The 24,191-nt window shown below is 44.9% G+C and overlaps 1 protein-coding gene and 1 long non-coding RNA gene across 9 annotated transcripts in view; one reads left to right on the top strand and one right to left on the bottom strand.

Annotated features, from left to right (window-relative positions):
* Window positions 1–24,191, bottom strand: part of PDZD2 (PDZ domain containing 2) — a 379,689-nt gene that overhangs the window by 46,061 nt on the left and 309,437 nt on the right. For 7 of the 8 annotated variants that reach the window (XM_087867951.1, XM_087867952.1, XM_045787182.2 and 4 more), the window contains 2 exons: window positions 23,802–23,957; window positions 687–798 (listed from right to left, as the gene is read on the bottom strand). In XM_087867951.1, the coding sequence (XP_087724077.1) occupies window positions 687–798; window positions 23,802–23,957 (268 nt within the window). Of the gene's footprint in view, window positions 1–686; window positions 799–16,792; window positions 18,030–23,801; window positions 23,958–24,191 lie in introns of those variants that run through there. The other variant, XM_045787186.2, reaches the window with a different exon arrangement.
* On the top strand, window positions 18,053–19,604 carry LOC148108876 (uncharacterized). The gene is made up of 2 exons (XR_015726884.1): window positions 18,053–18,448; window positions 19,072–19,604. It is a non-coding gene; the product is annotated as an uncharacterized LOC148108876 (long non-coding RNA).

Consider the following 24,191-nt stretch of genomic DNA (forward strand, 5'->3'; position numbering starts at 1 on the left):
TGGAGAGATAAATAAGAATCCAGCTTGCATCTTTATACGAATGCAGCCACAAAATACAACTTTCAGGGTTTTTTTTTGTTTGTTTTTTAATAGGGGAAAGAGCCCATCAGGGAGTTAGTGCCTAGGACCCACAGATCCTAACGGGTGCCTGCACGTGGCCTCGGCTTTCAACAGGAACTTTCTTTCTCAGGGCACAAGCCAGCTGCTAGGAGCTTATAACCAAGAAATGTGAAATCTCTTTGTTCTCAGAGCTGCAACTCCCATCCCATTTTCCCACCTGCTTCTTTGAGATGCAGATTTAACATTAGGTAAACAGCGCTTTACCCCTGGTTCTGGTGGACCGAGGGCCTGGGGGAGACTGCCAGGAAGATAGGCCACTAGGAATATTCCACAGGGCATGGATCACCCAAGTTCTGTGGAAGTAAATGAACCATAGACACAGGAAATTTAGGTTTGAGCAGAGACAAACGGAGATGTTGACATTCACTTCATTATGACTCAAATAAAAATATTCACCTGGGCAGCCGGGCTCAACGCAGTTTATGCATGGGGCATGGGCTCTCTAAAGGAAAAACAATTTGGAGGCTGTTAACTGGAGAAAAGAGCTCATTCTGTTAATGACTTTATCTTTGCACTCCTGAGGCTAGAAGCTCCCTTTCAGACAGGCCGCAAAGAGTTCCACTCACCTGAAAGACGACTCTTGAGTTTCATTTTACTGCTGCCCTGTTTGGGACTTTCCAGGTTTCCCTTGGACTCCTCGGGGCCACCCGAATCTTGGGGCTCATCTGTCCCGGGCATCTGAAATGCAGAGAACACCGAGCTGATGGGAGAGGCGGGCTTGCAATCATTGATGAGATCCCCTCCCAGAAGTTATCTCAAGGCTTGAAGATCAGCAGTACAGGTATCACGTGAGGAAAAAAAGCTTCCCGGGATCGAAGCACCGGCCCTCAGATAACCTGGAACCATACAGCCTTGGGCCGGCAAGTCCCTCCTCAGCGTGCAGGCCCTGCACAGCATAGAAGCAGCAGGTTTCAAAGTGGAAATGGTCCCAGGGGCCACTTCATTTCTGGAGGAAACGGTCAAGGTCACGGGGCGGGGGTGGGGGGGGCGGTGAGGGTGTCACGAAGCCACAGCGATAGCCCCGGCCTCTTGCCTTGTGGACTAGTGCTTTTTCCTATAACGTGAATTGCAAGAAACATTAAGCCAGAAATTTAAACTCAATTCCAAAATACAGTAAAACGTTAATTTTTTTGGCAGCCAAAAACTACACCCCTTGGGTCAACCATGCTGTCTGTGTGCTATACTCCTGAGTACTGATTAGCTCTGCTCAGGTCACGGGCAGGTAGCCCCAGAAAGTCAGCCCACACGTTGTACTCCTCTGCTACCAGACCCCAAGAGGTGATGCAGAAAGAAAGGTCTCAAGGTTCTATAGGGTCCACTGAGAAAAGCCAAAAATGCTAAAAACAACCCCAAAAAACTACATTTATTAGAGAAGAAAAAGAGACTTACATGCTTGAGAGTGTATATAAAAAATTTGGGAAGTAAATTTACATGTACAAAGCTTAAGAGATACATCAAACAATGAGTTTTCCCATTTGAAATTTTATTTTCCTTTGAGCTTCTGAAGGGAAAAATTCATATTAATTAAAACAGGTAAGATTCATGTGAAGAAACATATATGAATTTAAAAAGACATAGACGATATCTTGAAACACTCATGGTCATCAAAAAATCACGTAATTATAATATAAAAAAACCCACCCCAAATCCTGAATGTTAACTGATAATAAAAATTATACACTGTATATCAAATTCAGTATATGAAAATGCATAAAGTAATCTCCCAGATAAACCCCACCTCCTTCTAAGAGGTAATTGTTTATATGTAAATTTTTGTATTTTAAGTAGGCTCCACACCCAACATGGGGCTCGAACTCATGACCCTGAGATCAAGACCTGTATGCTCCACAGACTGAGTCAGCTAGATGCCCCTATATGTAAATCTTATATGTAATATAGGAGATTTGCAAAATTCCCCCTTCCCCCTCAAGTTCAAGTACCTCTCTGGATGAGAAAGAGGGCAAAAAAAAAAGGTCTGAGAAATGAGGAGTTGCAGGCAAGTTGAGGAAGGGGCCGTGGGAAAGCAAATGAATCCCGATACATAAAGATAAATTGGGTGAATCCCTATTACAAGGTCGGGGATTGGCAGGTCTCCAGGTTTAAATTACGAAGTAAAGGCAAGAATGGAATCCTGAGGATGATTTTAGAGATTCTCAAGAGGGATGTCTTTCCCAACCCCGAATTGTAACATTTAATTCACACCCAGTGCAAAATGAACCCTCTTGGAGACCTGCCAGAGATCTGAGGCACAGGAGGAGACATGCAAATAGGAATAATCCAGAGAGAAGCCTCAGGGCCTCCCCTTTGCTTAATTCAAAAGCTTCATGGAAAGAACCTGTGTCCGGACTGTAAACAGCAATTACTGGAGACTCAGTTAAGTTCCTGGTTCTTCCTCTCACACCCCCTGACCCGGGCTATCAGCCCTCGGAGAGGGCATTCCTCAGCGGGTTCGTCATTACCTCCTCGGTGCCCAGTCAGGGGCTGGATGACTCCACAGCGGCCAACGCCCAGACCCTCAGAAAACAGGTCCAAGGAGCTCGTGTCAAGGGAAGCAAACAATCCTGGCCCACTGTTTCTGGACTTAGGAAGTTTCCTTCTTCCATTTTTCCTCTGGTTTTCTGGCGTGGCCCCAGCTTTTCACGCGATCGGAGGGACTTTGGAGATGACATAAGCCCTCATAGGAGTAACCGACAGGAAAGTGACCTGCTCAAGGCTTTTCAACTCGTTACAGGCAAGGCTGAGACTCCTCAGTCTCCTGATTTTCAGCTTCATGCGTCACGAGGATTTTCCCTCCCTACATTCTTAGATGTTTTTTAATTAAGTTAACACTTTGGATGATCGATACCGTACCATACTGTAGAGTTCGTATTCCTGACATTTTTCCCATTAGATGTTCGCAGCAAATATGTGCCCCAAGGTAAAAAATATTCTCTCCATTGACAGATGAGGAAATGAATGGAGACCCCGAAGTAACACCTTTTTGTTTATAACATATATCCGAGATCTAGGCTAGATCACGTGTGCAGAGAATGAGCGTGCAGGATGAGCGGCGTAGTTTTACAGGAGCGAACATGCACTGTGTCAAATCTGTGCTCCTGTGATGCGAGCCCAACTGCAGCCAACTCTTCTTTATTTTCAGAATCTGAGAGAGGCGGTTTAGAAGTAAGAGAATCACAGCCTTAAGGAATAACCTTCTTCTTCTTTTTTTAAAATCTCAAATGTGCCAAAGAATGAGATGACATTTGGTTTCTATAATCTATAAAATACCATCTCTTATACCAAGGAAATCTTACGCGAAAGATGGTGTGTGTTGCATTACTACGGAAAGCCCGTAACTAAAACCAATCAGAATGGACCTAGAGACATCTCGAAGAGATGCAGACGGTACACTGTTGAGCTCAAGGCAGTAGCGTCGGATTTCAGAACCCCTGGAAAGTGTTTGCATGGGGTTCCGAATTTAAACAGAACCTTTTCCTCTTGTAACAGAAAACAGCCTGTCACGATTTGAGGTGGTTCGGAACTCAGGGAACAGGCAGCAATAATATACAAAGTGCAATTTTGACCACAATGCTCCTCTCTTCAGTCTTCTGACTATTGTCGGAAAATGCCCACACTCTAAACGGTCCCTTTGCTGTATTTTAATTTTTTTAGATGCACAGAACAAATCAAACTGTTCTGGAAATGATGTCATTTTAGTTTTTCTAAAATGAAATGTGCAAAAAGTTCTCCTGGAAAGCCTTTGGTTCCGCTGGTATAATCTATTATTCATCAGCAATTTCTAATTCATGTGTTATACAACAGTGCCATTATATTAATGGAATCTAATATAATTTGCCAATTTCCAAGTCAGAGCCTTTCTGTTTGGACGGTTTTCTACACTTGCAGCCTATGACATTCTCTCTCACTGCAGAAGAATATTTAGCTTCTGGTTTTATAGTGAGGTGGTAGAGCAGCTGCCTGGATACAAATCCTGGTTTATTAGCGATTTAGGTACATTAGTCATTCTCCTTGAGCTTCAATGTCCTCATCTGAAAGATGGGGTTTAAGAATTAGGTGATAGTTGTTTTTTTTTATTTAAGATTATTTATTTGTCAGAGAGAAAGAGAGAGCGAGCGAGCACATGCCCAAGCAGGGGGAACGACAGGCAGAGGGAGAAGCAGGCTCCCCACTGAGCAAGGAGTCTGGTGGGGGACTTGATCCCAGGACCCTGGGATCATGAACTGAGCCGAAGGTAGACGCTTAACCGACTGAGCCTCCCAGATGTCCCTAAGTGATAGTTTTCTGATTAAAGATGGCAGATTTCCCTTTTTTTCTCATTTGAAACCACACTCAAGTGACAGAGAAGAGATATTGAAATGAAAGACATAATCTCACAGGGCAAAGAGCACAAAAGACAGCAACGAAATTCTGGAAACCGGTATGCAGATGAATATGTGAAAGTGGATCCAACTTGAGAAAACTGAATTCTAAGCTGGGATCAGAGAAAGCTCAAACGCAACCCAGTTTGAACAGAGAACTCCCCCCACAAAGCTCAGGAGTTGCCCATAAAGGGTCTCGGGAAGTGGGGATGTAGCCAGGCTGAAGCATTGGCCAGAGTGGAAAGGGACTGACGCAGGTGCTCAGAATGGATCTGATTCTGAGGAGATTCCCAAGCGTCAGGAATGACCTGGACTAACTTTGGAGTGCAACAGAATCACCCCGAGAGTTAATAAAGAACATGGAGGCCCAGGCTGACGGAAGCAGGGCAGGGCCAGGGCCTCTGTAGTTCACTACTGCCCTGGTTCAAACAGAGCCGAGCTTAAAAGGGTTTAAGGGGTTAAAATTACCTGGTAATGATCTAACAGGGTTATTATGAGGATTAAATAACACTGCACTTGGAGTACTAGCAGAGTACCCAACGTGCATCATAGAAGTAGAGTGAAGGTCCAGCTGAAACAAAACACCTTGAGCTTTCTCCCCACCAATGCTCACGGTGCCTCTAGAGTTGATGATTACGCAGCCTGGGATTATAGCTGTAGACTGCAGGGATAAGCATCTCCACTTCCTACCTACACATGGCAGCACGTTTAATGAATGAACAAAGCAAGACAAATGGTGACCCGGCACGAATATGCCATCTGCTGGATTCACGATGAGAAAAAAATTCCATAAAATTACTGCAAACCCATCAGCTGAGAAGACTGTTCCAAATGCGTGTACCTGGAAATGCATGCTTTTGGAAGCGAGGTTTTCACAGGACATCCAGGATGATCTGAGAACACACTCTGGCCTTATAATCAGAGTAGAAGCAGTGGCAGAGAGATGGTAAAGGAACGTGCGATGATGAACTAGAGGAACGGAAAGGGTTCCGTGAAGGAAAAGCGGAGCTCCTAGACAACAGGCCGTGCAGGTGAGAGGAGTCTGTGAGGCCTGGGAGGCCTGGGAGGCCAGTTCCTGACCACAAAGTGGGCGTCACACGAGTGGGGAGACACTTTAGTTTTTACTAGATTGGAGGGCGTGACTGGGGACTAAAGAAATCCAGCCGAGAAAAAGAGGCAAAAGCACGGGGAACGGAACGCAACGACGCTCCTATGGACGTCTCAGGCCCAGACGACAACGAGAGGTGGTTAAAAACTGCAGAGCTTGAGCAGGAGGATTTGGAAAACCTGTCGAGAGTGATCAGAATGTTTGGACTGATTTAAAGGTGAAGGGTGAAGAAGCCCAGAAGGAGATTTAAAAAAAATTCCTGGGTCAATTTTAAAGGGACACAGTTATTTTTGTTGGCCTGAAGGAAGTGGCCTGAGAAAAGTATGAGATTAGGACTGGAAAGGAAGCAAACATGAGACATACCAAGGGGAGCCAGGCAGGATGATAATAGGCCAGAACTTGATGCTGGTCCGGGGGGTGGGGGGGAATTCCTGGCTGGAATTAGGCAACTCAGAGGTGGTGGTGGTGGTGGTCAAGATGCATATGGACAACGGATACTTTAGAAAACAGAAGACTCGTTAATTCCGTATCTTTCACAATGATGAGCCCCACATGACTGAAATCTAGAATAGTATGTTAGGAAAAAAAAATCGATGTCAGAAAGCAAAGGAAGAAGGGAAGTTCAAATAAATGAATGAACGAATGAACGAATGAATGAATGAATGAATGAATAAATGAATAAAGCAAGCCCCCAGACTCAGCAAGCAGGGCTGGGAAAGAAGAAAGGAGTCCATTTAAACAGCAGGTTAAACAGAAACTCAAGTGAGTCTTCCCAAAAGGAGATAGATATGAAACTCTCGAGACATATCCAATTACTGCCCCAAAATATGTAGCAGAAAGCCGTGTTACTCAACTCCTGGAATGTTCAAAACCTGAGGAAAGACAAATCTCCAGGAGCAGGTGGCAGAAGTATGAGCCTTCCAAGCTCATTGGGGGGTAAGCTTCCGCATCATCAGCGGCAGGTCTGGTTCATGAATCTGCAGAGGGTGTTTTCCAGCTGAATAAACGGGGAGGAGAAACGCAGCTTTCTCTAGTCAAAGCCCTTCTCTGCAGGTCTGAGAGGTGGTGGAAATGGAAAATGTGGCTCAGGACTGCAAACGCCTGCACCAGCGAACACAGAAGCTCTGTCAGAGGCACAGTCTACACCCGCAGTGCATCGGGGAGCCTCTACTTTCATCTCGAAGTGCAAAGGCAAATAAAGCAGATTCTGAATATAAACGAACTTGATAGGACCACAGGACACAGGACCAACTTGATTTCCCTCATCCAGATTGGGAGGAGGATTTCTGCCAGTTGCGTTTAAATTCATGGTTATGGACTCCAAATAACTGCCACAGACTGAGTTGTATTTAGAGAAGACAAGAATATTTTCATCAGCTGCCCTTTGTCTGATCTGACTGGGTCTGTTACGGGCTGCCGGGCAGCCATCCTCCACGGGGCTCTCCCATCTCTGTGTGGCCTGTGAGCAGCGTGCATAGGCCGTTTTTACTCTGGATTATCTATCTTTTCAAGGATGTTTGTAGAGCAAACCACCTGAAAGTCAAAGATAGTGTCTCTGAAGGAAGAGACAGGTTTGTTTATGGTCCAGTATAATAAAGATAACATCTCTCTCTGGAGCAAAGGGCAGTCAGATTTGCTTCGCGCCTATCATAAAAGATGCTGGTTGCCAACAATCAGGTTCCTTAGCTGTGACACAGATCCCAAGCCTGTGCGTCTACTTGCACGCCTCTGTATCACTCCTATGGGACGTGGGGCTGCGGGGGACAGTATGCAAACATGATGCTCTAAACTGGGATTGCAGAAAGCCAACAGCTACTTGCTGTGCCATCAGTAATAAAGTTGTTTGTCTCTGACCCAGGAATCTCATGTCTTGTGCCAGCATCCATGAAACCATACTGTAAAATCTCAGACTTTTTACAGTTCTTGATGTGGTCTTCGGGCAAAATTAAATGAGGTTCTGGGAATAAAGTCTGCCTGGGACAACTGTCTAGGAATGAGGGACTGGCTCATTTTTCTAAATGTCAAGGGTATAGGTCCATTTAGTCTTTGTTCATTTACATTTCACTAAAAGAGAAAGCATACAAGAGACTTGCTGTTGAACAAATCCAACTTTCTTGGAGCTGAAAGAGCCATATTTGTTCCGGACAGAAATCACCCAGGCTGCGGGTGCTGACGAGCACAACCTCTCCCGGGCATCAAGAATCTCATTTGTGAAGATGGAGCAAAATAAAGAATAGGAGAAACTGCAGGAGGCTATCAAGTGCTTTGGTTTTTAACTGAAAAGGTGAAGGAAATTTAAGATTGGATGTTAATTACTTTTGATTTTAATGTCTTTGGATTATGACTTACAAGAAGGTTTGAATTTGTTGGGATTGTAATTATTTGAATCTCGTCATTATGTTGACATTTTTCTCTCTTGGCAGCACCTCTGAAAAGCTGCACTGGACAATGAGGCTAGAAATAATTTCAGAGGAGAAACAGCCTAGGATTGAGTTTTAGCTTCTGGTAAATTTTATTCTTCTGAAGGAGAGGAGCAAACCATCATTACCTTAGAGACAGGCCCCCTGGGTCCAAGTTAAAAGTCTAGTACTTAGAAATGTTCTATAACTGCTGTCCAAACCAGTTATGAGATCTCCTTAAACACACTGTGACTAATACAATGTTGAACCCTGAGCATCATCTGTCTTTCTCAGCAAACTTTTGAAGCCTTGCAAACAAACCATGCAAAGTGTGGCTTTCATCTCCAACTATCTCCATTACACAAGCAAATCCGATCCCAAGGAAAACTGCAGGAGGATGGGTTGCACCCAGTTCGTGCCATGTTTTTACAGTTCCCAGCACTTGAAAAAAAAAAAAAAATCTGCAGATGTGACAGAAGACATCCAAGCTCTAAATCCCTAGGGAGCTGTGCTGGCTCCTCCCCCTGGTCAGTATCTACAGGACAGCGGAGCGTGGCCATTTCCCTTTCATGCTTCAGTCACACTCAGATTATTCTGAGGCTGCCAAAGGAAGCTCATTTTCCAAATCTCTGGAGCAGATGTTTGAGTGACTGAAGGAGAACCAGATGGCCATCACAGAGGCCAGGGCTGGGAATGAATAACCATTCAGAAAAAGGGATCAGAACAACAAAAAATCAGCCCAAAGCAGCAAGAAGCCTGTGAATTGACTGCAAAAATTAAAACAGAAATCTACTGCTACACTAGAGTCACTGCTTTCCAACAAAAGGGACTCAGGACTGAAGAGGAAAACAGTAAAACTGAAAAGTAAAACTTGCCAGACCCCAGAATGTTCTAGCACACATAGAACGTGTGTGCAGAGCATCAGAGGCAGCTGGGGAAAAGCCACAACTGATGTAGACCCAGGCATTCAGGCTGGGGCTCTGAAAATGAAACAGTGTTGCCCTTGTTCCGAGCCTGTTTCTGGTTTCCTCCCATTGGTCATCCCCAAACAATGTGAATGGGCCTAATAGACTTTGTGGGTGATTATCTGGATGATTTTTACATATACAGATTAAATAGATTTCTTAGTCCCTTGCAAAGTTGAGGCAAAGAAATCACCTTTAAGGATGTTGGAATGTAATCAGTCATTGGCCCACATTTGCCTCCCCTGTGGCGGGTTTGTATGTGTCACCATCCCAAGGAGAGGACAATGTCCTCAAGGGACTCAGTTCTTCAAAAATAACAGGAGATGTGGATCGCAAGAAGGAGAATCTGCACGTTCCTCCTTGGTATTGATTTCAAATGGAGGCAAGGCGAGTGCAGACATTCTCTACAAAGCAGGAATCTATCATGCTCGCCGTGTTCCATGACCTAGTGGATGAGAACATGTTGAGCCTGGAGCTCTTCTTTGGCTTGTGGGCTGGCTACTAAAGGCAGATCTTTGGGTCATTTCTCAGCAGAAGCTGGCTGCCTGCTCTCCTTGGACATATTTCTGGGAGCAGGACGACTTTTTTTTTTTTTTTTCTTTTTAGGGAGGGAGAGATGGCAGAGCAGGGGAGAGGGGGAGAGAGAGAGAGAATCTAAAGCAGGCTCCACAATCAGCATGGAGCCTGATGTGGGGCTCGATCCCACAACCCCGAGATCGCAACCTGAGCCAAAATCAAGAGTCAGATGCTCAACCGACTGAGCCACCCAGAGGCCCCTGATATTCTTTATCCTAAACTGCAAAACAAAAAAATTGTGTGTGTGTAGGAAAATCACAAGACACACAAAAAGTAGAGGTGGGTGAGCTGTCAGAAAAGAAAGACATGCTAAAAGAGACCCAAGAAGCAAACAGGAGGGATGGAGGAAAGAAAACAAGGCATGAATTAAGACACTCCCATACAAATGTTTTCTCTCTGCAAATGTTTCGTTAGAGAAAGTTTTACATGATTATCTGGCTTAGAAAAATGGAAGATCATTTTAACTGAACATACCATTTAGGCGGGTTTTAAATGAAGGGTTACTAGTTGGGCTGAAGACACTGCAGCTAAGTGTTGATGTACTGGCAAGTTCCAGGGGGCACCCTGAGGCCTTCCGCTGCCTTTTCCAGATCAATAAGATTTGTACCCTCAACTCTTTATTTTCCAAGACTGGTACTAACTTCATGCTTATTTGCTGATATATATTTCTAAGGCTATGCACTTCTTGAAGAATCTGACTGGAAAGCTAGGGTGTGCTCATGGGAGCCCACACAGGAAGCAGGTAAGAGAGGCTGTCCCAGGCTCACACATGATCATCTATAGAGGGGTTGGCAAACTGCTGTCCGGGGGCCAAATCTGGCTCCAGATCTATTTTTGTAAATTTTTAGTGGAAGACAGTCATGCCCATTAGTTTACTTATTGCCTATGACTGCTTCTGTATTACAAAGCCAGAGGTGAATGGCTGCAACAGAGACTGGCCAGCAAAGCCTGGAATGTGTACGATTTGGCCTTATAACTGCTGACCTCTCATCTATAGGAATAGTTCATACCCTAGCCCTTCACCTCCCCTCTCAATCCCTATCCGAAGTCACTGTGAACAAACCGAGAAGTTTTAGGAAACATAACTTAGTAAGTTGAAAGGAAGGTACTGACAAGCAGAGGCATCTTAAGGAAGCTGCTCCCGGAGACAAGGCTTACTGGTCTACCATGGTATTTCCTCTAACATCTTTGGATTCCAAGCTTTGTGATTTTATCTTTAAATTTCATTTTTAAATGATACCGGTAGGAAACTCTTTGAAATAACAAGGGTTCTCTTGTTAAGATGCACATAGTTTGCTAACTGTCACAGAATTATTGGCCACCATAGAGCTGAGTTAATCAGATTGTTTTATTAGCAAATGTACCGCTTGGAAGAAATGGAAAAGATTTCACTTGTTGGATGGCCTTTTTTGTTATTGATGTTGGTAGCGAAAGGGGTGGGGGGAAATGACCTGGAGGAGAAAAGAAGACTTCTTGGGAGCGCCTGGAGTCTCCTAGCAGCTGGGGAGACTGTGGGTACCCTCAGTAGGGGAGCTGAGAGCAGTATGAGGGCACCAGGCTTCAGGAAACCTGTGAAGAGAAGGACTAGCAACAGAGGAGGAGAGGACAGGAAACTGGAGGTTTTGAAGGTAAACAAAATCTTATTCCAACTATTGCTTAGAATTGGTCCTGCCTTCACAAAAAAGGTGGAGAGGAAATTCTTATCCTTCTTTTCTACCACCAAGGACCCCTTGATCACAGAAGCCAGCACTCTGCCTGATAGGCTGGCCCTGCTCCCTTCCTCCCCTGACCCATCAGTCATACTTCCTCCTGACTTTCCATCTTCAAGGCCACCTTTCCTGCAGCACAGCCTCTGGTCACTTCCCAGTGGGGCTACAGCAAAGGCCTCTACACCTGTCTCTGCCTCCACCACTGCTCTGCTTCTCTGCAGTCTAGCTGTTTCTCTACCTCACTGTCGGAGTAACCTTAAAACAAATACTCTGACTCTGTCACTCAACTTGAAAACCATTACTGAATCTAGTACTTGTAAGATAAGTCAAATTCCTTAGTCTGCAACTTAAAACACGGACGGAACATCTGTGCTTCATAGACTATCTGTTGATCCTTGAATGGGCCATAAAATTTCCTATTTGAGGACCACCGTGCATGTTGTTCTTCTGCTCTAGGGTATCACCCATTTCTGTGGGTGTTCCTATGGAAAATATATGGAATAGTCTAACACCACCCCATCCATTGAGCCATCCCAGATCTCTGGAAGGAATCAGATGTCCCTTCTCTGGGTCGATATGGCATATGGCTCCTAAGGATTTATTATATGGAAGAGGGGAATATGAAAAGTATAGTAATAACTATGATTCATTATGGAATATAATAAATCCTGTTAAGAGAGGAAGACTGTGTCTGTTATCTCTTTGTATCCCTCAGAGTCCCCAGCACAGCTCTCAGTAGCATGTGGATGGCAGTGCCAGGTGGGCTTTGGTCCAGTGTTGGCTCCTTCCAGGACCTGGCTGTGGGCACCTGCAGGGCCATGTTACCAACTTCTGTGGTTGTATCTGGTGTCAGAGCAAAGAGCATCAGGAAGAATTAGAGATGTTTTGGAGCTGAGGAGAGGATGTGTGTGTGTATGTGACATGCAGGCTATCTATCTGACTCTACTAGCTTAAAAGATAATTCCACAAATATCTATTAAGTAAATATGTCTGTTGCTAGAGGAAATAAGTTTGAATATCCACACAACAGCTTTACCAAAAATTTTTTGAAAACATCTACCTTATTTATAAATCTGGAGGGGTCTTTCTGATTTTAAGTGCTATGATATAAGAAACAGACAAATGAAATTGGCAATCAGAGAAAGTAGAGATGACAGAGGCTGGCACTATTAGAGAAGTCTCTTTGAAAGATGAGGGGGGCTTCAAAATCTTGATAGGCAGAAGTAGAAGGAAGGATATTTCAAGTGAAGGTATAAGAGAAAGAACCAGAAGGAAGAAGCATGGTTTACTTTTTCTGCAAATGTCATTTACTGAGATTAGCCAGTACTTACATAAAAAGCTAGGCAATCAATAACAAGCAAATGAACAGCAAACAAAAAGCTAGGCAAGCAGGGGCGTCTGGGTGTCTCAGGCGGTTAAGAGTCTGCCTTCAGCTCAGGTCACGATCCCAGGGTCCTGGGATCGAGCCCCACATCAGGTCCCTGCTCAGCTGGGAGTCTGCTTCTCTCTCTCCCTCTGCCACTCCCCCAGCTTGTGCTCGCTCTCTCTCTCTGTCAAATAAATGAAATCTTAAAAAAAAAAAAAAAAACACTAGGCAAGCAAACAATAATAGGGGTGAGGAGAACTCTATTAATTTTAAACAAAACTATTTCTTTGAGAAATGTCTGCCCTGGATTCTACAGGGGAACTTCTGATCTCTTATCATTTGCTTTGTTTTTATTTCCAGGCTCTGGACTACCGTTTTGAATAAGATGTAGTGAAAAAAGGGAAAAACACCCCCCAAACGCCAAATCTTCCATTGCTCATTAGGTCTTCAAGCGAGGTGTGGTTTTTTTTTTCCCTAGCATACACTGCCTATTTGTCTAACTCATCTATGCACTGTCAAAGTGGTTTTGTCATTTTCCTAAAAAAAAAAAAACCAACACAATAACTGGAATTGAAACTAAGTGGGGATATCCTGTTTCTCTTAAGAGAGTAAGAATCTGACTGTATCAGCACGATCTCCATTTACAGTCTCAAAAGACACATACATCTCAAGGATTTCTGTTACCTTCAAGGCTGAGTGAAGCTCATAAGCAAATAAGATAGATTTCCGAAGCTATACGGTGCACAAATGAATCATATTACCCTGTTTTTTCCTCCTGTGCAACTGCCAGCATTCTGTCTAGGGCAGAAAAAGTTTTCATTTCAGTTTCATTTTGGAACTGCCTACCTTCCTCAAGCCTTAATATATTTGTCTTTATACATTTCGATGTGTGGATCACAGATTTAAACTCCCAAAGGACATATAAAACTAAATTATTAGTGGTGATATTTGTAAGAGGGAAATTCGTAATAGGGGGCAGGGCTGAAAGGCATCTTGGAATATGGTAATGGATTGAATACACGAGAGATTGGAACCAACTTACCTGAATTTGTAAAGTTGCGTCATGACTTCTATGGTGTTATTTTCACAAAAGAAATTAACAAGAGGGCAAAGAAATAGTATTACATGCTCTAGTAGACCATATTTTATTTTTATTGAAATCTGAAGGAATTTTTCAAATGCAGAAGGCGATAATAAGGTTGACTGCATACTAAGGGGATTTCTTGAACTGTATTTCACAAGGCTCCATGCTGGGATGCCAACCTTTGCGGATGGTGTAGCCACCAGGCACTCCCAACGCGGATTCATAAATTATAACCCTATGCGACTGTACTAATGTGTACATACACTGTAAATCCCCCAACAACCTAAAATGAAATAAAAGCTATACAAGTTCTACTACTTTCTGCCCACGCCCCATGGGACAGTCTGGCACCCCCCACTGGCTGTGTTCACCGCACTGTGCAGACCACTGTGCTGAGACTGTAGAAAACAGTATTTGCTTTTTTTAATGCAAATCACTTGAGCTGTTTACTTCCTTGAGAAGTGCAAACTGCTCGCTGGAAAATGCAGCGGAGAGCCAGGTAACGAGTTGGAACAGGCCCCAGAGAATGTGCCACGGGACTCAACCTAATGCAAACTTCAGCAGTTTTCTGGGCAATTTATCCAGGCCGAATAATTACCCTTATCTTACTTTCCCCCCACCCATCTAAATAATCACTTCATCTCCTTAAGTACGAAACCAAACCAAACAAAAAACACCCCCAGATTTAAATCTCATTTTCGCAGACCTGCATTAATTGCAGCCGTGTCTTATCTTGTCCTGGCAATTCTGCGCCCTGCACTGAGCTTCACGCAGCTTCTTACACGTGGCCCGAGCCAGCTGACGTCTGGCTTAAGGAGCATCTACGGGAACGGAGACCTCTTGGGGAAGTCTCGGACTCCGAGGGGAAAGAGAGGGTAGTTCACCGTCTGGGACCGTGGAATGGAAAATGTACAACCCGGGGAACAGAGGATCCAGAGTGGGCTGGGGTAATCTGTTTCCAAGTTTCCCACGAGCACCTCAAACACATGGCCTCACTCCCTCACCCCAAACTACAGAAAGGAAGGAGGCAGCTGGGGGCCTAACACCTCCCCTTGTCTCAAAGCCATGGACAGACAGGTCTGGGGGCTCATCCAGCCCCCCCGCTGGGAGACTCGGGGATCCCTGCCCCTCGGCAGCCGGTCCCGGAGATTGCCACAGGGCCAAGAAAGGGTGTATGGAAACCTGCCGCTTCCGACAGCAGTCACCTTCTCCCCAAGATTTGCTTTTCAAAACCTGGGTGAGCATCAGCGTCACCTGGGAAGCTTCTGAAAACTAATTCCTGGGCCCTACCCCACTCCTACCAGCACCCGGAGACCTGAGGACCCGCTGAAACCACGCCGTCCCTGTGCATTTTAGCCACAGAGAAGAGTGCGGAGCTCCCCACGCACACTGATGCGTCTGCCACGCAGTCATTCCTCCGGCATAGTTGAGAAGGGCTGTGAACACCTTTCTGAGGCCATTCACCTCTTCTTTCCCGCTCTTGCTTTTCCCTCGTAGCTGCCTTGAGCCATAAACAGGACTCGTCTGGGGGGACGAGCAGAGCTAAGCAGGCTTCTCTCTCAACACACATTTCTAGCTTATAAAAGGCAAGGTGTGGACCGGCCGGTCCCCAAGGTCCCCTGTAGCTCGGACACTTAGCAGTTCTATTTATCAGAGTCCCCATCTTTGAGACTCTCCACTCCATGCTCTTTTCCCTGGTACCTTTTGGCTCGTCTTTTCACTTAGGGTCCACGTACTACTTTACCAACTCCCTTGGGATGTTTAATCTTTTGTTGTTACTGTTGATTTGTTAAATAAAATAAATCAAGTCCTAAATTCCATCTCTAGCCTGTAGCTTTCAAACCTTGACTGAACAGAAAGTGAAGAGATCTACTCATTTGTTAATGAGGTGCTACTACGAATGTGCTATTTTAAGGGAGGGTATGCTGTGTTTTCCCAGGGCTATATGTAGAAAAATGATTTCTCTATCATTGATATTCCTATGCCAGGTGGAAAATCCAGAAGGAAGAGGCAGATAGACCTCCTAGTTTGCAGACACAAACAATAAGCACCATGCCCATTTTAAATTCATGGCGTGCTGGTGAAGGCGGGCAAGTCAGTGGAAGATGACCAAACATGACGAGGGGGAATGTCCACTGTCCACACCTGTCCACACATCCTTCCATCCCATAGATACGTGCATACTGAGAGCCAGCAGCGAACCCTTGGGATACACAAGGAAGCAAACCTGACGTGGTGACTGCCCACTTGGGGCCTCTACTAGTGGGGGGGGGGATGACATTAACAAGCCAGCACATGCACGTATGCACCACGATAATCTGTGTTCAGGACCATGAAGGAAAATACAGGGCATATTCCACGCTAGGGGTCCGGGCATGAAGGATATGTGTATCTGGGAAGACTTCCTAGGAGAAGTGAGTTCAGAGGTTAGATGAGTAAAAAGAGGAAGCCCAGAAAGAAGGGAAGACCATGTGTGACCCTTGCGAGTGAGCCGTCTCTAAGCGGTTGTTGCAGCTGCCATGTGCTCAGACGCACCCTGAGGGGAGTAGCACCACGCACTGCGCCTGCACGAGCTGCCTGTCTCAACGACCTCTCCTCGAGGCTTTAGGGAAAGAACATCTGCTCCCCTTGCAAAAAGTGCAGGGGGCCCTGTGTCAGGCTCCGTGCATTAACAACTTCATTCTGTGACGATCCTATTTCCAGTCAGATATGGGGTCTTCCCATTTTAACACTAGTTGCAAGTTCACATACTTGGTGCTCACTGTTCTTTGCCTAAGGCTCTAATTCGATTCACCAGAAAAAAAAAAATCTAGCTTAGGGACAAAACAAGAGACGGTTTCCCACCTAGGGCAGCTCGACTCAACCAGAAACGGTACTTCTAGATACGGCAATCCAAGTCCTCAGTGCCCAGACGCTTCTGGAAACTAAGGGCTGACACTTTATCAGTTATTCAATCCAAACAAAACACAAGAGCTCCTGTCCTTTCTTTCCCCATGTAGATTAATATCCACCCCGGAAGATGCTAGCTCTTCTAGAAGACTGGGATTCAGGTTCTCACGCCTCGTGACTGTCCCTCCAACAAAGAATCAAACACCGAAATCACTTACAGAGTCGTAGATTCAGCTTAGCGCTTCTTCCCTTTTGAAAGACGAGGTCCTTTATTCCTTCTTAAACCCTAATCACCCAAAAGTTGTCTAAGATTTTCCCGAACCGGTGATTCCAAAAATGTTAGGACTGATTCCCTTGATGTCAAAGGAAGCCGGATACAGGCCTGCTGATTGATGTCCTAAACAAACTCTTCCGAGCCAGCCTTGACAATTGCAGGTTTGGCAAGACAATCATTACTTCCAGTGCTGCTTTTGTTAAAATAGAAAAAGGCTCCCAACTACTTAAGAGGTTGTCACCCAGTCCGTACTCTGTTATATTAAAACTCTTCTTCCGCTCTTCATTTTAAAAGAGAGGAGCCACTTTCTCAGGAGGCTAGATTTTCTTTCCCCCTGAAAAACCCCATTTTTAAAAAGAGGAGCTATGATTATTTACACTTGAGAAAGGATACATGTTTTTTGGAATAGCCAATAACAACAGTCACCACTCCTTTTATTGGAGGGCTCTGAAGTTCTCAAATGTTAGCCTGTGTCCAAATCGCCTGGAAAGCTTGTTAAACAACATTGCTGACTGCCAACCTCAGAGTTTCTGAATCAGCAGGTCGAGGGTGGGACCTGAGGATCTGTGGTTCTACCAAATTTCCAGGTGATGCTGCTGCTGCTTGCCAGGGACCCCACTTTGAGAACCACTGCTCCAGAGACAGCCGATCAAGAAATATGTACTGGGGGTGCCTGGGTGGCTCAGTCGGTTAAACCTCCAACACTTGATTTTGGCTCAGGTATGATCTCAGGGTCATGAGATCGAGCCCTGTGCAGGGCTCTGTGCTGCTTGAGATTCTCTCTCTCTCTCTGCCCCTCTCCCCTCACCCCGCTCACATGCACACATGAACATGTGCACACGCTATCTCAAAAAAAAGAGAACTATGTACTGAGTAAGTATTGAATACAAGGTACTCCAATGGATACTGGGATATACCGAAGAGATACACCTGTCTACAAAAGTTTACAAACTTCAAGTATTTTCTTTCTTTCCCCAAAGAGATAAGCAGCCACAAGTAAACAGAGAACAGCATATACTAAATGCTCAGGGAGCAGTGATCAGCAGATTCGGGACAGAGTGCAATGTTGATAGAAGTTTCAAGCAGAGGGAGGCCTTGGAAATAACTCTGAACTTGATCTGGTCCTTGAGAAGAAGGTTAGTGCTTACATAACCAGAGATGAGACACACACATAATGCCTCAAAGCAAAACATCTCAATTCCTTTCAACACCAACTCTCTTTTCTACGGGGATGTTGGCAGGTAGCAGAGGAATTATTACTCTGCCCTCCACAGGCTTCCACACTCAGCTACACTATGCTGTCTTCGTTTCAAGTGTGCAAAACCTGCAACTGAGTCGAGATTCCCTCTACTAGCCACAGGGACCAGAAAGGAATTACTCTTCCTGATTCTCCTCCAAACAGCAAGGCCAGATCTCACAGCACTGCGATGCCCCACAGCGTGATACCCTCAATGGTGGAAGAAGCAGGGGCCAAGCCCTCTGAAGAGCAGATGGAGAAGAGCCCAAGCACGGCATGTGTTTGGGGCAAGAGGAGTGAAGCACAAGAGTCCTCAGAGGCTCGCGGACCCAGGCTTGTACCTCAAGGACATAAGAGGACCAGGTGAGCACCCAGGGACAGATCAGAAGTGGGCAAGGAATGGCAAGAGATCACAGGAGAATCCTTCCTCTTTTCAACCTATTAGATCCCAGACATGCTACCACCCTAGGGGCACAGAGATGCTTAAGGCATCATGGTCTTTGCCTTGAAATGTTTATGTCTGATGAGGAAGACAGAAGAATAAAACGATAAATTATGAAAACAAGATAGTAAGCACTATGGCTGAAGTCTATTCATAGTGCTATGCAAGTGCAGAGCACAGACCAAATAACTCGGGGGGGGCGGGTCAGGGAAAGGTTTATTGATGGGGAGGGGTGACATTTGGGCTGGGTTGACAAGTACCTTCCAAGTTGAAAAAGCAGGTATAAAGGCACAAAGTAGTGGAGAGTTCTGGAACACCTGGGGAATGTGGAGCTCACAGTGCTACGGGAGGACTGTCTGTGTGTGTGTGTGTGTGTAGGGCTGCCAGGAGCACGTACAGACGTCATTGCAGGCAGGCTGGAGCTGATGCATTCCATGTTAAGGAGTTGGGATTTTAACCTCAGTGTGATTGATTGAGAGTCACTGAATAATTTTATACCATTAAGCGACATGGCCAGCTCCTAATTTACAAATTGTCATTGCAGAGCAGAAGACAAAGTGGAGAAGACAGACTTGAGAAAGAATGGCCAATTACGTGGACCAGGACCACAGCCGGCATGGGGGAGGGGGCAATCTTCCATATTGGATGTGGGGGGGTGAGCAGTGGATGGTGGAGAGAGCGCCCTGTCACTGAAGTCAGGCCCCTCTGAGATGGATGACAATTATGCAAACGACCATGGAATTTCACTGTCCTGTTCCCATTCCCTTTTCCTGCCTCCACTTCTCGAATTTGATATTCACCGTACGGTTTTATTCCAAGCACAGCTGGACCTTTTTGAAAGGCAAATCTCCTTGCTGTCTATTGTAGCCACGAAAGAGAAATCCTACAGGTGCTCATCTCCCAGCACTGCTGTGTGAGCCTGCTACACAGCCTCAGCGTTTGTATCACATTTGCTCAGCTACGTGCTTGGAGCACACCGTGACTTACAGGTGCAGAGACAGTCAATGTCTGAGTGGAGTTTGGCACAGGTTTAATCATTATCATCTGTGAAATAAAAGGCTTTGTAACTTGATTAAACAGTACCAGGTTTCTTTCATTTAAATGGTTCATTGGTATTTAAAAATGATGAAACAGAGAGTCCTGGATTATAAACATAGAACTGAAAAAGAGAATTTTTTTCCCCTCAGTGGTTCAGACCCTGGGTACACCGTGAAATCCAGAAAATACTTCATGTCAGCTCCTCACTTGCTGGTCCTGCAGCGCTCTGTCTCGGGCTCAGTTCTGGCTGGAACCAGAGCTCAAGATGATGGTAACATGTGATTGGTGTTGAGGCATTACTGGGGAGCCAGGGAGAAACCCAGGAGTCCCCTCCTCTGGGAGTGCTTTGCGGGGAAGGCAGAGCAGAAGGTGAAGGTGTTGAGGCTCAGAGAAGGGAGAACTGTCCAAGCAGGATCAGTTTGGGTTTCACGTGGATAATGGATTTGGGATTTGTCTGTGAAAGCCTGGGGTGTCATGACAGAGATCCCCTAACACCTGCACTGAAACACGCACTTGCAGAAAATTGGTGCTGAGTTTCCCAAATAAATTACGTCATCACATAATGCATTGACATGCTTTTGGCAAAACGATAATACACATATAAAACAATATATGATTAATTGGTAACCTTTTTTTAAAGATAATGTTATTGGTGATGATGGGAACTGGCCACTGCTAGATCTCCAAATGAGTAGAGATATCCACATTCTCTGGGGAAAACCTTTGATGAAGCAATTCTGCTTCAAGCTATTTAAGGAAATAAGAAAATTTAAAAAATGTGCACAGAGGTATATGGAAATGAAGATATTCTGTATAGCATTCTTTATAACTTTGAAAAAAATCAAATATACATGTGATTGATGAAAATGGAATTTCTGGTAGAAAACTGGTGAAATAAGCTATGGCACTTTTGTATTATGGAATATTAACCATTAAAAATCATGCTTCAGAAGCCCCTTTAATGACATGGGGGAAATGTTCATGGTTATATCACTGAGGTCATACTAAGTTTCAAAAGTAAATACAAGATCATTTAAAAATACCCATGTGCTGGGGCCCCTGGGTAGCTCAGTCGGTTAGGTGTCCGACTCTTGGTTTTGGCTCAGGTTGTGATTTCGGGGTTGTGGGATCGAACCCTGTGTCAGACTCCACACTTAGCATCGGGTCTGCTTAAGGCTCTCTCTCCCCCTCTGCCCCTCCCTGGTCCCCCTCCCCACATGCACAGCACTCTCTCTTTCTCTTTCTCACAAATAAGTAAATCTTAAAAAAATACATGTGTGCTTATCTATCGATTTAATGCAAGCCCTATCAAACTACCAACAGCATTTTTCACAGAACTAGAACAAAGAATCCTAAAACTTGCATGGAGACAGAAAAGATTCAGAATAGCCAAGACAATCTCGAAAAAGAAGAGAGAAGCTGGAGGGTTCAGAATCCCAGATTTCAAGATATACTACAAAGCTGTAGTGATCAAAAGAGTATGGTCTTGGCACAAAAACAGATAGAGATCAGTGGAACAGAATGGAGAGCCCAGAAACAAACCCATGGCTATATGGTCAATCAATGACGAAGGAGGCCAGAATATGTAATGGGGAAAAGACCGTCTCTGCAACAAATGGTGTTGGGAAAACCGGGCAGCCACATGCAAAAGCTGGACCACTTTCCCACATCTTAAACACACACACACACACACACACACACAATTTGTGGTTAAAGACTTAAGGGTGAGATCTGAAACCATAAAAATCTGAAATAGAACACAGGCAGTAATTTCTCTGACATCAGTCATCTCAACATTTCTCTAGACATGTCTCCTGAGGCAAGGGAAACAAGCAAAAATGAACTATTGGGACTACCTCAAAATAAAATCTTCTGTACAGCAAAGGAAACAGGCAACAAAACTAAAAGATAATCTAGTGAAAGACGACCTGCTGCATTTCATTGCAGACGGCTGCTTTCATAGTCTGGCTATTGTAAATAATGCTGCAATAAACATAACAGTGCATCTATGTTTATGGATTAGTGTTTTTGTGTTCTTTGGGTAAATACCCCATAGTGGCATTCCTGGATCCTAGAGTACTTCTATTTTTGACCTTTGGAGGAACCTCCATACTGTTTCCCACAGTGGCTGCACCAGTTTGCATTCCCACCAACAGTGCACGAGGGTTCTCCTTTCTCCACATCCTTGCCAACATCTGTTGTTTCTTGTGTTTTTGATTTCAGCCATTCTGACAGGTGTGAGGTGATATCTCAGGCCCTTTGAGGCTGCCATGCTGTGGTCGGTTGTGGGACTTGGAGTAACCATAAATTTTATGGTGGATAAATCCAGTTAGATTTGGATGTCATTTTCATTAGCATTCAATGAATGCTCATTCTGTTGTTTGTTTTTAAATTCATTTCGTTATTTATAACTCAGCACCAGATGTAGTGGCTAAACTCTAGGGATTCACTGGGAACCCAATCCAGTCATCACGTTACCTCATGGAGTGTAGAGTTGGACAGGAGAAACAGATCTTAATCAAATAATCACAAATTCAAATGTGACAAGCGGTTCACAGGATAGCCACGCAGTCATGCTGTGAGGGCTAAGAGATTTAATATACATGAGTGTATTCAGGAAACTTTCTCTGAGGCAATAACACTAGTGGATCCCAAAGATGAATAGGAGTCATCTTACTCAGGCAGAGGATTCCAGAGAGAGAGAGACAGAGAGAGAGAGAGAGAGAACAGCGTTTGCAAAGGTCCTGTGGCAGAAAAACACGGAGTCATCTTGAGGGGCTACAGGAAGGGCGGTGTGGTGGTTGCTTAGGAGTAATGATGAGCTTGGTGAGAAGGTGTAAGAAGTTTGGTTCAAGAAGTAAGCAGGAGTCAGAGAAGCAGTGTGGGCCACGAAAATTAGTTCGGTCTCTGCCCTTACTAAATAAACATATAGTAAGGGCAGCCACTGAATGGTGTCAAAATACATAGAGATGGGGATAACTACACAGTTGTTTTTAAGCTGTTCACCTTAACCTCATTTATTCAGTTCTGGTTTATTTGCTTTAGAGGTTAGCATTCCGAGAAAGTTCTCCTTTGAAGGAAAAACAGCTAGAAAAGTGTTTCAGATCAACAATGGGCTTATACAATGCCTGTGGGCAAATTACAAAAAAGTATCTGTTCTTGAAGATGCCTCCCTTCCTTGACTGGAACATTGTCCTGATATATCAACTTTGTTAGAGCAAAACTCTTTACTGCCATCTTTCAGAAAATTGGCCTAATAAATACAAAAGCCTATGATTTTTATGATGCGAATGGTGCTTCCCTCAGAGTAGCGCACTGTGTAGCCCACACCCGCACACCCATGCTCAGTGGCCCTGGATCTCCAGCGATCAAAAAGAAAGGAGAAAAACACCTATTTCTTCCTGAAAATAAAATCGCATATTGTGTAAATGTAATAAAACATGCATTTCTTGGTCTTCTGAGGCCTAATTATAACCACAACGAATTTTCCAACGCTTACCCATGCTGCCTGGGTTTAGTGCTGGTGGGAAAGAGTAAGGGGCTCCAATGGTCGAAGGGGGGCTCCCTCCCCATGGCTGGTTGGATAGGAAGAAGAGCTAACAAGAATTTACACTAAAAATGCTACAGCTGTCAGATCTGGGATCCAAAGAGGAAACAAGAAGGCACACTACAACCCCTGACTCCGCGGGCCAGGCAGCACGTGAGAGCTGACCACGAGGGTGTGCAACACACGGGCTGTGTGAGGAAGAGCCTCGAGCCCGGCGAGAGTCCTGGTTTCCTTAAAACCGTAAGACATCCACACCACCGTGCCTGAACGGGCTCTATGTTATTGTAACATTCCACTCGCCAGCAGAATCTCTCTGTCTAAATTCACAACCAATCGTTTTCAAACACTACATCAAAAAGCAGCAATCAAACCCTCGTGCGTACATGAATTACTAAGTGTCCTAGAAATTGATAGACACACTGAACTTAATACACAGTGGCTCTCTCACCTCAGTTCCAGTATCAATGTTTTGTCTTAAATGAAAATCATTACCCTCACAGATTTGTCTGGAAGATCCTGACCCCCCCCCCCCCCCCGCTAAAATAGATAAATAAATGAATGCCCTGTGGTCCCCTCCCATCCCGGTCTCTATCCCAGTATTTTAAGCTCGCATCTCTGACCCTACCATCAACATCTTCGGGGGAACATCATTCCAGCAGAGCAGCTGGGGCAACCAGAGGTGCACTTACTGCTCCCCGGACCGAAGATGAGCCGGGTCCTTCGTCTTCTTCCCCGTCTGCCTCCTGGTCTTCGTTGTCGGTCCAAGAGGACACGTCCTCTACTGAACTGGCCAGATCAGGCAGACTCTTGGATGTTAACCTCAGGAGGTCCTCGGCAGAGTTTTCCTATGGGGACACAACGAAAGAGTCATGAATTACCCCATGCACCAAGCAGTTCTGGGTCAAGGTCAAGGAAAAGCCAGCAGTGTCAGCTGGGAGTGGTTATACGCTCTGAGCCCAAAGACCATATGGGAATGTATGTTGCCCATTTCCAGGTTGGCGAGGTTACCTCACATGTCAGGGCTGTAGACCCAATTTAAACACAAACCAATTTTTTTTCCCTGAAAAATCTGTTTCTTA

The sequence above is a fragment of the Ursus americanus genome, chromosome 15 (genome assembly GCF_024610735.1).
Source record: "Ursus americanus isolate L20-20 chromosome 15, mUrsAme1.1.p, whole genome shotgun sequence".
NCBI lineage: Eukaryota > Metazoa > Chordata > Mammalia > Carnivora > Ursidae > Ursus > Ursus americanus.